This window comes from Dendropsophus ebraccatus, chromosome 1 (assembly GCF_027789765.1).
Source record: "Dendropsophus ebraccatus isolate aDenEbr1 chromosome 1, aDenEbr1.pat, whole genome shotgun sequence".
NCBI classification, from domain to species: domain Eukaryota; kingdom Metazoa; phylum Chordata; class Amphibia; order Anura; family Hylidae; genus Dendropsophus; species Dendropsophus ebraccatus.
Window position 1 is genome coordinate 32,698,247 of NC_091454.1, and position 14,208 is coordinate 32,712,454.

At 41.5% G+C, this 14,208-nt stretch overlaps 1 protein-coding gene across 1 annotated transcript; it reads right to left on the reverse strand.

The window, feature by feature from the left end:
• Positions 1-11,573: 11,573 nt before the first annotated feature.
• Positions 11,574-14,015, reverse strand: LOC138779565 (protocadherin gamma-B2-like). Its single transcript, XM_069956616.1, has one exon. The coding sequence runs from the start codon at positions 14,013-14,015 to the stop codon at positions 11,574-11,576; it is 2,442 nt and encodes an 813-aa protein (XP_069812717.1).
• Positions 14,016-14,208: the final 193 nt, after the last annotated feature.

Sequence of the window (14,208 nt, forward strand, 5' to 3'; positions counted from 1 at the left end):
TGTTAGCTGGATATTCAAAGTAAGCCCTTTCAGAATTAATAAAATAGAGTTCTAAGCAGTCATGTGAAGAAGATAAAGGAAAAGCAATCCTTGAGATGCAGTGAAGAATAAATGCAGGATTTTTTTGCTGTGAGGCTGCATCAGTTCCCTTATTTAACTACAATAAAATATACAACAGTCTAATGGCGGCGCTCAGAGTCCAAACTGAGGTACTGCAAGTCACCAGCTGAAACCTCTTGACATCTGAATCCTACTTTTTAAATACTTGTTGTTATAGTAATATTTGTTGCTCTATTTTATAGTTATGTTTTGTATAATTTTGTACAGTTTAATTTTTTACCATACTAACTTGAAAAGAATAATAATTTTACACCACTACTTTAATAGCATTGAAGTCAGAAGTAAAAATACAAAATTTCACATCATTTAGAAGGAAAACCTGCCTGGATTTCATAAATATTACATAGAAAAACTTTCCTAATTATCCATGCCTTTGCAAATTACTACATGAAAGTTCTAATTTTCTTGCTTTTTCAAGTATATTTCCTGATTTTGCAGTTAAGGATAACCAAAAAGTATATTGCGCTCTTTTAGCTACAAAGCAGGAACTCTCTGTACCTGCAACTCAGTTATCAGCACCGTACAGGATTGACAGCCAGAACTCATAAGCAATTCCTTTAATCAAGCACTATTTCCTCCAGTTGCTTCCAGAGTAATTAGGCTGGGTTCACACTACATATATTTCAGTCAGTATTGTGGTCCTCATATTGCAACCAAAACCAGGAGTGGATTAAAAACACAGAAAGGCTCTGTTCACACAATGTTGAAATTGAGTGCATGGCCGCCATTTAATGGCAAATATTTGCTGTTATTTTAGTACAACGGCTGTTATATTGAAATAATGTCAGTTATTTACTGTTATATGGTGGCCATCCACTCAATTTCAACATTGTGTGAACAGTTTTTAATTCACTCCTGGTTTTGGTTGCAATATGAGGACCACAATACTGACTGAAATATACGTAATGTGAACCCAGCCTCGATGTATGTAAAGTAATACAAAGTACAGTATAATGTTGTCTGTCAAGGATTCTTTTAGAAGAAATTTTCCTCTGAGGCTACCCCCTCTCCCATTCAGAACTAGTCTATATCCACTCCCCTTTCCCAAGTGCACATATTTACCAAAATTGCATAGAAATGAAAATAAAACAAAAAACTTAAAGGGGTAGTCCACCCAAAAATTTTTTCTTTCAAATCAACTGCTGCCATGAAGTGACAGAGATTTGTAATTTACTTCTATTAAAAAATCTCAAGCCTTCCAGTACTTATCAGCTGCTGTATGCCCAACAGGAAGTTGTATTATTTCCAGTCTGGAGAGCAGGAGGGGTTTTCTATGGGGATTTGCTCCTGCTTTGGACAGTTCCTGACATGGACAGAGGAGGCAACAGAGAGCACTGGGTCAGACAGGAAAGAAAACACCACTTCCTGCTGGACATACAGCAGCTAATAAGTACTGGAAGATTTAAGATTTTTTAATAGAAGTGAATTACAAATCTCTGGCACTTTATGGCACCAGTTGATTTGAAAGAAATTTTTTTGGGGTGGACTACCCCTTTAAGCATGTCAATAATTAGTAAAATATAAGTCTATATACAGGCAGGGCCGGTTTTAGACTAAATGTGGCCCTGGGCAAAGTTGAAGGTGGGGCCCCAAATGCTGAAATATTGTAGCAACAATTTAAGGTCCCCATACATGTTACTCTTTTGTTGGTGGTACCTGTTGCTCCTGGTGGGTTCAGCCATCAGTGTAAGGTGTATGGGGCTCTCTGGACAGTCCTCTGACAGATGTTATCAGTGGACATAGGGGATCAGGCTTGGTGAAAAATCAACGCCCAGCCTCTTTGTTCTCAGAGACAAGCCGCCATCAGATCTGTCTGGCTATGGCTGTCCCCTCCCATAGAGAACACAGGAACACTTAGATGTGCCAAATTTCTGTGTATGGAAAGGATAGGGTCATATGGGAGAGATAATTGTCAGCTGAAGGATTGTTCAGCCAGCAGTTATTGAAGGTGTGTAGCCACTTTTAAGGCCGTATTACACGGCCTGATATTCCGCAGAAGTGAGCGCCAATCTGGTAGAATGGAGCTCGCTTAGAGAGCCTACTACATGGCTCTTTTATGATGCAGCAAAAGCTATGGAGGAGATTTATCAAACTGGTGTAAAGAAGAATTGTCTCAGTTGCCCCTAGCAACCAATCAGATTCCATCTACTCAGAATCTGAGTAATGAAAGGTGGAATCTGATTGGTTGCTAGGGGCAACTGAGCCAGTTTCACTTTACACCATGTTTGATAAATCTCCCCCTATGTGTATATATACAGTATATCATTAGTGATGTCTGTGCAAGCCTTGCTGTATATAGTAAACAATAAAGATATATACTACCTGATCATTTTCCCCGGTGTCCTCACAGAGCTATATTGTCCTGTTTCGGACAGTTTTCACTCCATGGATTAGGGCCCTTACTCAGTTCAGAAGGTTACATGCCAGGACTGCCGCTACACGTCAAGACTGCCCCTACATGCCAGGACTGCCGCTACATGCAAGGACTGCAGCTAGAGGTGTAAACACAAGAACTATTTATATGAATTGTTTTAAAAAAATGAAATAAATATCACTATTTCAGAACCAAATATTACCTCCTTACCGTTATTGAAGAAAACATACTATATATAGGCCAATATTACTACCATAGAGTGACCACCACATAATGACTCTATGTATACTATATACAGACCAATATTACTGCCATAGAGTGACCACCACATAATAACTCTATATACACTATATACAGACCAATATTACCGCCATAGAGTGACCACTGCATAATGACTCTATATACACTATATACAGACCAATATTACCGCCATAGAGTGACCACCACATAATAACTCTATCTACAGACCAATATTAATGCCATAGAGTGACCACCACATAATGACTCTATATACACTATATACAGACCAATATTACCGCCATAGAGTGACCACCACATAATGACTATATACACTATATGGGGATGTCACTGTCCATGAACACCTGGGTAATAGTGACCACAATATAGTGACTTTTAGCTTAAAGTGTAGAAAAGAAAAACATGTTGGGAGGGCAAAAACTCTTAATTTTAAAAGGGCCAATTTTCCTGGGTTAAGGGCAGAACTTCAGGGCATAGACTGGGAGCGGCTGCTGTCACATACGGATACAGCTAATAACTGGGAAATCTTCAAATCCACATTAAATAACTGTACTGCCAAATATATTCCTATGGGTAACAAATATAAACGGTTAAAATCCAATCCCACATGGCTTACAACCGAGGTTAGAAGGGCTATAAATGAGAAAAAAGGGGCATTCAAAAAATATAAATCAGAGGGGTCAGCTGTAGCATTTAAACATTACAAAGAAGTCAACAAAACCTGTAAAAATGTAATAAAAGCAGCAAAAATTCACAATGAAAGGCAGGTAGCTATAGATAGCAAAAGAAACCCCAAAAAATTCTTCAAATATATTAATGCAAAAAAACCAAGGTCAGAGCATGTAGGACCCCTAAATAATGGCGACGGGGAATTAATAACTGGGGATCAGGAGAAAGCTGAGTTACTTAATGGGTTCTTCAGTTCTGTATATACAAAAGAGGATGGAGCTGTGGTGGGTGGGGCCAGTACTGAGGTGGGTGGGGCCAGTGCTGCTAACACATGTAATGTACTGAACTGGTTTACTATAGATATGGTCCAAGATAAATTAAACAAACTTAATGTAACCAAAGCTCCAGGGCCTGATGGATTGCACCCCAGAGTTCTTAGGGAACTCAGTTCTGTAATTTCACTACCCTTGTATGAAATATTCCGTGATTCTTTGCTTACTGGTATTGTGCCGAGGGACTGGCGTAAGGCAAATGTAATACCGATCTTCAAAAAGGGCTCTCGAACTTCCCCAGGTAACTATAGACCCGTAAGCTTAACGTCCATTGTGGGGAAACTATTTGAGGGGCTTATAAGGGACTACATCCAGGAATATGTAGTGGCTAATAGTATTATAAGTGATAACCAGCATGGTTTTACTAAGGACAGAAGCTGTCAAACCAACCTAATATGTTTCTATGAAGAGGTAAGTAGAAGCCTGGATGGCGGCGCGGCTGTGGATATAGTGTACCTGGATTTTGCAAAAGCGTTTGACACAGTTCCTCATGGACGTCTGATGGGTAAGTTAAAGTCTATCGGTTTGGAAAATTTAATGTGTAACTGGATTGAAAACTGGCTTAATAATCGTACCCAGAGAGTGGTTGTCAATGATTCCTACTCCGAATGGTCCCCGGTAATAAGTGGTGTACCCCAAGGGTCAGTACTGGGCCCTCTTCTGTTTAACTTGTTTATTAATGATATCGAGAATGGAATTAACAGCAATGTTTCTATCTTTGCAGATGACACCAAGCTTTGTAGTACAGTACAGTCTATGGAGGATGTGCAGATGTTACAGGATGACTTAGACACACTGAGTGTTTGGGCGTCCACTTGGCAAATGAGGTTCAATGTGGATAAATGTAAAGTTATGCACCTGGGTACTAATAACCCGCATACATCATATGTCCTGGGGGGAGTTACTCTGGGAGAGTCACTGATAGAGAAGGATCTGGGTGTACTTGTAGATAATAGACTACAGAACAGTACACAATGTCAGTCAGCTGCTTCTAAGGCCAGTAGGATATTGTCATGCATTAAAACAGGCATGGACTCTCGGGACAGGGATATAATATTACCGCTTTATAAAGCTTTGGTGCGGCCTCATCTGGAGTATGCCGTCCAGTTTTGGAACCCGATTCATAAAAAGGATGTTCTAGAGCTGGAGAGGGTACAAAGACGGGCAACTAAACTAATAAGGGGAATGGAGCATCTTAGTTATGAGGAGAGATTAAAAGAATTACATTTGTTTAGTCTGGAGAAGAGACGTATAAGGGGAGATATGATTAACTTATTTAAATATATAAATGGCCCCTACAAGAGATATGGGGAAAAGATGTTCCAGGTAAAACCCCCTCAAAGGACAAGAGGGCACTGCCTCCGCCTGGAGAAAAAAAGGTTCAATCTCCGGAGGCGACAAGTCTTCTTTACCATGAGAACTGTGAATCTGTGGAACAGTCTACCACAGCATCTGGTCACAGCAAAAACAGTAGAGGGCTTCAAAACCGGCCTAGACAAGTTCTTAGACCAAAATAATATAGATGCATATGTATAACATATCACCCCTCCCCCTTCCCTGTATCCATCCCCTCCTTGGTTGAACTTGATGGACATGTGTCTTTTTTCAACCGTATTAACTATGTTACTATATACAGACCAATATTAACGCCATACAGTGACCACCACATAATGACTATATACACTATATACAGACCAATATTACCGCCATAGAGTGACCACCACATAACTCTATATAAAGACCAATATAACTGCCATAGAGTGACCACCACATAATGACTATATACACTATATACAGACCAATATTACCGCCATAGAGTGACCACCACATAATAACTCTATATAAAGACAAATATTACTGCCATAGAGTGACCACCACATAATGACTATATACACTATATACAGACCAATATTACCGCCATAGATTGACCACCGATATACACACACACTAACACATCCATGAAAACACATTATACAGATCCAAACCATCCAGTCCATCCACCACACACATGACATGTAACACACACTACATTTATCCATCATACACATAGCATTCATACACACACTACATTCATCCATCATACACATAGCATTCATACACACACTACATTCATCCATCATACACATAGCATTCATACACACACTACATTCATCCATCATACACATAGCATTCATACACACACTACATTCATGAATTATACAACTATATTCATACACATTGCACACTACATATACAGTATACTCACTACATCTAGCAGCATGCTGGGTGCAGTGGTGCATCCCCCTCATGTTCCTTAGCAGCAGGTTGTCATCCTCACCCGGCAGCCCTCTCCTCCATCGTCCCGACAGCTCCACACCAGAGGAGGAAGTCACGTGCAGTAAGAGGAGCTGGAGGGAGGGGGAGGGGGAGCAGACACCGAGCAGCGTCCTGCAGCCTCTGTGTGACCCCTGATAGCAGCCATTAGCTGTAGTCAGGGATCACTGCCAGACGCTGCAGGACCCTGTCTGTGCTCTCCTGCCCTACTGTAACTGGGGTAGGGGCCCCTGGGGGATGGGGGCCCCTGGGCAATTGCCTTGTTTGCCCCCCCTAATGCCGGCCCTGTATACAGGTATGTTTTTAAAGGGAACCATCCCCTAAAATACCACTATAACTGTTAGGACTCGGGCAATGCGTTCAGCTCGGCATCAATAGCAGCCAGAATGCATCTCATGTTTTTGCTATACTCTGCCCTGCTATTCCTTGTTATGGCAGTGGCAAGTATTCTCTCCCTGGCTGATCAGCATAAGGTGTAGTGTGTTTGCTGATTGTTGATTGACAGCACCAGTCAGCTGTCGGTATCTGGGTAGGACCTGGATCCTCAGCCTCAATCACGCCTGGGGCTGGGACTACAGGTTCCATTAGTACCTTCCCCTGTTTCCCATTGCAATAGAGCCTAGTTATCTAGCATTTCTTGAACTAGCTATTCACTCTGACTGTACCCCGATTCTTTGGATCTTGACTTTGTACTTACAGTACATTGACCGGCTGTTACCGACTAGGACCTCTGACTATTCCCTTTTTGTATGTTAGTCTTGTCTCTGTTTTGTGTTTCCACTTGGATCAGGTTCGGGAACGCCACTCAGTTGTCCGCAGCCATTTAGGGCTGTTGAGGCAAGTAGGCAGGGACAGCTTTGGCAGGTGTCAGTTCTAGGGCCTGTCTGTTGTCATCCCAGACCCCTCTACCTGACAATAACGTTATTGAAAAGTGCAGCAGCAGCACCCAGCACACTTCCCAGACATGCTTTTTTAACTTTCCTCCCTGCAATGTATATTCTCCAAACTTACTTTATATTCTTGGAGCGCTGTATGCAAATCCCCCGCAAGTAATCATCTGGGTGGTGAGCCGTCGACATCTAGTCAAGATCCCTTGGGCGTTCCTCCATGTCAATCAGGCCCCTCTGGTTGTGATTCAAACTGAATAATTAGTCTGACGTTATTCAGGGGCGCCTCGTGCATCACGTCGGTACACCCATATTCTTACCACAGTGGTCCCGATGCATGCTGTACTGCACAGGTGCAGGATAGCCTCTAACTCATTGCCGAAGATCCAAGTGGCATGAAATCCCTAATCACTTTTATTAGTGTTATTACAGCTCAAGGTCTTCCACTATTGATGGACACTCCCCTTCAATATAGTGTAGCAGGTTTATCCAAAGCAGGGGAAGAACCAAAACCTACCTGCCCTCAAGGGAACAAAAGGTTGCAAAGACCAGAACCAAACTTCTCTACTACTGCCACTTGGGTTCTGAAGTTCACTGCACGAACTTCCAGAGACCTAAGGGCACCGCCATGTTTGGGGAGTCCTATGCTCCCATGAGAGATCATGACCTCATCTTGAGAGTAGAAGTAGTGTGTGCAGTTGCAGCTAGTGTGTTAAACAATGAGCAGTGCAGCCAAGATGCTCCCACTCATAACGCATATGCTCAGCAACCACAGGCCCCTGAGGCCTTCAAGACCAGCTGGGGTGACAGCAAATACCCAGCAGATTTCTCTGCGCAGCCTTTGGCGCAATGCAGATGCAGGGTCTCCAAGCCTGGGGGGCCCCATTGTTCTCTTATGGTTATTTTGGGAGGAAGAGAACCTCAAAATTACGAATGCCCAGTTCTAGTGAGTAACCCAGGGAGGGAAGAGAAGCGGTACCCACCAAATTTGAGAAATCCAAGGTGTATGGGTTCATCTCGGATAAAAAAAAAAAAAAACATTGGGGAACCCTATTTGTGAGGCGGAGCTCAATAAAGTGGGACTACCTCCCTGAACACCTCCACAACTTGACACCAGGCGAGTAGGTAGAGTACACCCCCATGAGCGATCTGCAAGGATGGTGGGCAGCAGCCATTACCAATGCGGGGTTACTCCCCCTTGATTCATCCTCTGCCATGATGATTGAAAAGTGGAAGGAGGATTATAAACGGCAAGCCAGGCATTATCAACTATTAGGGTACGTGCACAATATGGAATGGCAACAGATAACCGTGCAACTCGTACCCGCCGGCGGACTGACGCAGGCGCCCATAGACTCTTTTCTATGCACAGGCGGATTCTATAATCTGTCCAAAGAATGAACACGTTCATTCTTTGGATGGAGGGCGAGTAATAGCTGCGGAATGCGCAATGGGTTATCCGTTAACATTCCGCAGTGTGCACGTACTCTTACAGAGAGTCCTCGACTGCTGACTATTCCTGAGTGGATCCAGCTCATCAAGGCTGCACCTATTCCCACCATGGCTGATTCCGAACCTGCTGAGATGACGCCACCCACTACTCCATCTTGGGCATTTCCTACAGGATACTCCAACTTGGGCCTCACAGGAGACTGGATGCTGTTTCATCAACCAGTCTATCTACTGAGGATAACCCAACAGGGGCCGATTGTGCCTAGGCCATTATCATCTACAGCCTTTCAGTCCCCATCACTAGCAGGAGTAAAAGGGAGGTCGTGATCCAGTCAGACCCAAGGACAGGCTTTCATCAGTTAAGCCTACAGGCGGTTCCTTCCCCAAGGCCTCCTTTGTCACAGCTACTAAATCAGATCAGCCTCAGCTAAATTGAGCGTTTACATAGACAGATTTATTTGATAGATTTTTTAAGGCAAAGCCAGGAACAGACTATGAACATGTGATAAAGGAAACACTGAGATTTCCCCTCTTTTCAAATTCATTTCTGGCTTTGGGTTAAAAAATCTGTAAGATAAATCTGTCTATGTTAACGCTCTATAAGGCTGAGCCTGGCCAGCTTTGCCTTTTACAGGCACATTGCTTTGCAGAGCAGATCAGCACTTTAATGCAATATGCCTGTAATCAGGCAATACCAAAGTGAGGTCTCCATGGTGGGACAATAAAATAAAGTAAAAAAAAACACACCCAAAAATTATAGACAAAGTAAAAAACACACATAATCCACCATAGCCCCCAATACAATAATAAATGTAGCAAAAATATTTAAAAATAAAAAAAAGTACACGTATTTAGTATATCCAAGTCCGTAAGAAAGCTGGCAATGAAATTATCACTTGATTAAAACTGCAAGCGGACCGCAGAAAACATGAAATAAGATAAATGCAAATTTTTATTAATTTTCATGAAAAATGTTTTCTGTTATCTGTTTTACTTTGCACCTCTAAAACATCAAGGGCGTCTCCACCAACACCTCACACAGCAGTAATAGAGAGAGTCTTGGGGAAATACATGTACCACAATTAACCACCAAGGAGCATCCCCCTTGTAACCCATATGTCAGACCCCCAGAAGTAAAAGGATTGAGAGATAATTCAGAGGATAGCCCGAAAAAAAGACCTCTCTGTCACGTCAATTCTTTCCCTCGTAATCTAGTCTGCTGAAGCTTCCACCTCCATGTCTCTGTGATAAGCCCCTTTGGGTTTAAAACGTTGCCAGTTCTGGTGCTGCCACTTCCAGGTGTCTGTTCTAGGCCTCTCTGGGTAAAATAGATTGCCCCTAATGGTGGTGTAACTTTGAAGTGTACACTACTGTCCTGGGAGAAATTTTATGGTTGCAATCCTTCTCCTATTATAATGAAGTTCATTCGAACCCAAAGTTATCGTTAAAATTCACCGAACCATTCGAACCAAACCAGTTTGCAGATCTTTACCAACAACTTATTTCTGGCTACAAATGAATTACTGGATATTATTAAACATATGACCTTATGTGCATATATGAATGAAATGGGATTAAGGCTATCATTGGTTTAACCTTATCACACATTGTTTGAAAAGTATTATATATTAGTATTTCTAAATAATATTTATATTGACCTATTTTTATGAAGAGTTTAATTAACATAACTCATTGAGCATCATTGCCTTGTGATTGTGACTAGTAATAATTACGTATATCATTAGGAAACAGCATCACTATTGTCCTCTATTTGAGTGTGGTTTTGCTGCTCAGTTCATTGAAGTTTTTATAAGGAAAACCTTGTTAAAAAGCTAGAGAAACAGAAGCAACACCTCTAAGGGGTAAACCCATCTGGGAAACAAATATCCTTTGACTATGCCATGTCCACTGGATGTGTGTACCACCTCTAAAATCTGGATCTTTAGATAGCAGCTCCCCATCAGACTGTTTGTGGGTGCCAGGGGTGGTTGGAAAGTCAAAAACTGCAATTTGTTTAACGCTCATTGACTATAAGAACAACAGCTTAAGGTGCGTTTACACGAAACGATAATTGGCCCGATCGTACATTAAAGGGGTTGTCCCGCGCTAAAAAATTATTCACAGAATAACACACATTACAAAGTTATACAACTTTGTAATGTATGTTATGTCTGTGAATGGCCCCCTTCCCCGTGTCCCACCACCCCCACCCGTGTACCCGGAAGTGTGGTGCGCTATACTCACCTGTCACGTGCCGACCACGGTCTCCGATCCTCAGCAGTGACGTCTTCTTCGGGCGGCCGGCGGATCTTCCCGAGTGCCGGACGCCCTCTGCAGCGTCATCCGAAGCTCAGCCGCGATTGGTTGAGCACAGTTATGCTCAGCCAATCGCGGAATGAGGATCGCAGACCGTGGTCGGCACGTGACAGGTGAGTATAGCGCACCACACTTCCGGGTACACGGGTGGGGGTGGTGGGACACGGGGAAGGGGGCCATTCACAGACATAACATACATTACAAAGCTGTATAACTTTGTAATGTGTGTTATTCTGTGAATAATTTTTTAGCGCCGGACAACCCCTTTAACGATGTCGGAGTAACGATTTTTTTTTCATAACGATCAGCGTTTAAACGGTACGTATATCGTAGGGAAAATCGTTTTGCGATCGTTTTGCGATCGCTTAAGCTTATCTCACACATTGGTTAAATCGGCGAACAACGAATTTTTTGTGAACGACGATTTGATGACATGTTGAAAGATCAAAATGAACGATTTCTCGTTCGTCGTTTGATCGTTTGCTGCGTTAACACGTACGATTATCATTCGAATTCGATCGTTATCGTGCAAATTCTCAGGATAATTGTTACGTGTAAACGCACCTTTAGCCCTAAGAGCTACGATGCTTGCCTAACTCTCTAATTTATGTAACAGTGTGGCTCATAGGTTTTGCCATTAGCACAATTCTAATCCCACTGTAGACAGAATGGTGGGCGAAGGCTCCTTTACCAGTGTAAAAAAACATGGAGAATTATTGCTAATATACTGTAGATACATGTATAACAATTTAGATAAATACATACTGTATAACTATTTAATTGTACTTGTAACAAATGATGCACTTATGTATTTTAATAAAAGTATTTAGAAGTTTAAGATAAAAAAAAAGTTTAAGAATTTTGTACCTGATCAGTATTGATGGCTGCGACGTCAATGTTTGTAGAATCATTCACTGCTGATAAATCCCCAGTGTCTATGAGATTGTCTGTGGGGACGTTCTGCACCGGTTTCAGATAAGCAATTTCATTCTGCTTTGAGTCCAGAGTCACACACACATCATATGAGAATGGGAAAGGTAAACTTGTATCACTGATCTCAGAAGGACATCCCAGGGTGAACTGAGGATACACATTTCTGCTATATGCTCCATAGCTTGTTGGGGTGGGAGTCTTTCTGCATTTGTAGATGACAGCGATGAGAACAGTTATAATGAATAAACAGGAGATCAGAGCTATGGATACCACCAGATAGAAAGTTACAGGGGATTTACTGTCTGCATTAGTTGGTTGTTTTCTGATCTCTGGCACAACTTGCTGAAAGTTCTCGGCCACAACCAAGTTCAAAGTAACTGTAGATGAGAGAGATGGGACTCCATTATCCTTCACCAGGACCACAAGTTTTTGCCTTAAGGTATCAGAGTCTTGAAGATCTCTCACAATCTTTACTTCACCAGTGTGTTGACCAATTCCAAATAATGTTGGATCGGGAACCTGTAGTAAGTGATAGGAGAGCCAGGCGTTGTGTCCAGAGTCAGCGTCCACTGCTATCACTTTGGTGACTAGATATCCTTTCTCAGCAGAGTGAGGAATAAACTCAAATAATGCTGATCCCTCAGTGTCTGCTGACGGGTAGAGGATCTTAGGAGCATTATCATTCTTATCAATGATACATATCCTCACTGTGACATTACTGCTTAGAGGAGGAGATCCACTGTCTTTAGCCATCACCTGGAACTGAAATTCCCGCAACTGTTCATAGTCAAATGATCTCTGGGCATAGAGAACCCCGGTCATTGAGTTTATGGAGACATAGGAGGTGACCGGAATATTATCTATGTTGCTGTTCACAATGCTGTATGTAATTTTCCCATTGTCATCCTGATCAAAATCTGAAGCGACAATATTATGTATTGAGGTCCCAGGTTGATTATTTTCTATAATGTAGACAATGTTGTTCATTCTCTCAAAAACAGGATAATTGTCATTCACATCTGAAATAGTCAGCTGAATGGTTTTATAGGTAGACAGAGGAGGAGATCCTTTATCCATACACTGAACTGTGACATTATATACAGAATTCCTCTCTCGGTCCATGTTAGCTGCAGTTACAAGCTTATAGTAGTTGCTGGATGACGGTAACAGCTGAAAATCCTTTATGTCTAAGATCTGGCAAAGAATTTCGCCATTCAACCCGGAGTCCAAATCACGTACATTAATAATTGCTATGACAGTACCAGGTGAAGAATCCTCCGGAATTGTTGCTGCCAGAGTGGTGACTGTTATATCCGGAGCATTATCATTCACATCAATCACTTGTATAGACACTTTACAATGTGACACAAGACCTCCACCATCTTTAGCCTCCACAGTCATATCATAGCTATTAGATGCTTCATAGTCTAGTGTCCCTATTATCTTTATGTCACCTTTTGTAGAATCTATGGAAAAGATTCCATTTGCTTTTTCAGGAATGTGGCTAAAGGAATAAGACACTAAGCCATTTGCACCTTCATCTTCATCAGTTGCATTTAACTGGACTACTAGATATCCAATAGGGGCATTCTCGGGTATATTAATCTGATTTATGGCTTGAGTAAAACTTGGAAAGTTATCATTTACATCCTGAACACTGATCTTAATCATAGCAGTGCCGGTTTTAGGAGGTTTACCCCCATCAAAAGCAGTTAATAGCAAATCATAAGAACTCTTCTTCTCTCTGTCCAGTGATCTTTCTAGTATAATTTCTGGGGTCTTAGGTCCATCCTTAGTGGTTTGTTCCCCAAGTCTAAAATATTCATTACTACTAAGAGTATAACTTTGTATAGAGTTGGTGCCCAGATCTGGATCTTGTGCATTGCCTAATGGGAAATGTACTCCAGGAACTGAAGTCTCACTGATTCCTATCTCAAAAGATTTCTTGGAAAATGTAGGAGAATTATCATTCACATCCTGGATTTCTATAGTGATCGTGTAAAAAGTCAAAGGGTTTTCAATCACAGATTCCAGGTTTATAAAGCAGCTCGGTGTAGCTTCACATAATGTTTCTCTATCAATTCTATCTGATACAATTAAATCTCCATTTTCCATATGAATTTTGAAATATTGCTTTGTATCATGAGAAACAATTTGAAATTTTCTAAATACAAGGTCCTTTACATTAAATCCGAGATCCTTTGCCACATTACCGACAACTGATCCTTTTTTTAGTTCTTCAGCTATTGAGTATTGTAATTGGCCTAAGACTTCCCTGAATCCAAATGAAAGAAGACAAAGTAATAATACTTGCCATATTATTGTCCATTTTAAGCATCTGAGTCTTCTCCTTTGTTGCATTGTTAGCTGGATATTCAAAATGAGCTCTTTAAGAATTAAATGAAATAGAATTCAAAGCAGTCGTGTGAAGAAGATACAGGTAATGCAATCCTTGAGATGCAGTGAAGAATAAATGCAGGATTTTCTAGAGATCTGTGCTGTGAGGCTGCATCAGTTCCCTTATTCAGCTACAATAAAATATACTACAGTCTAA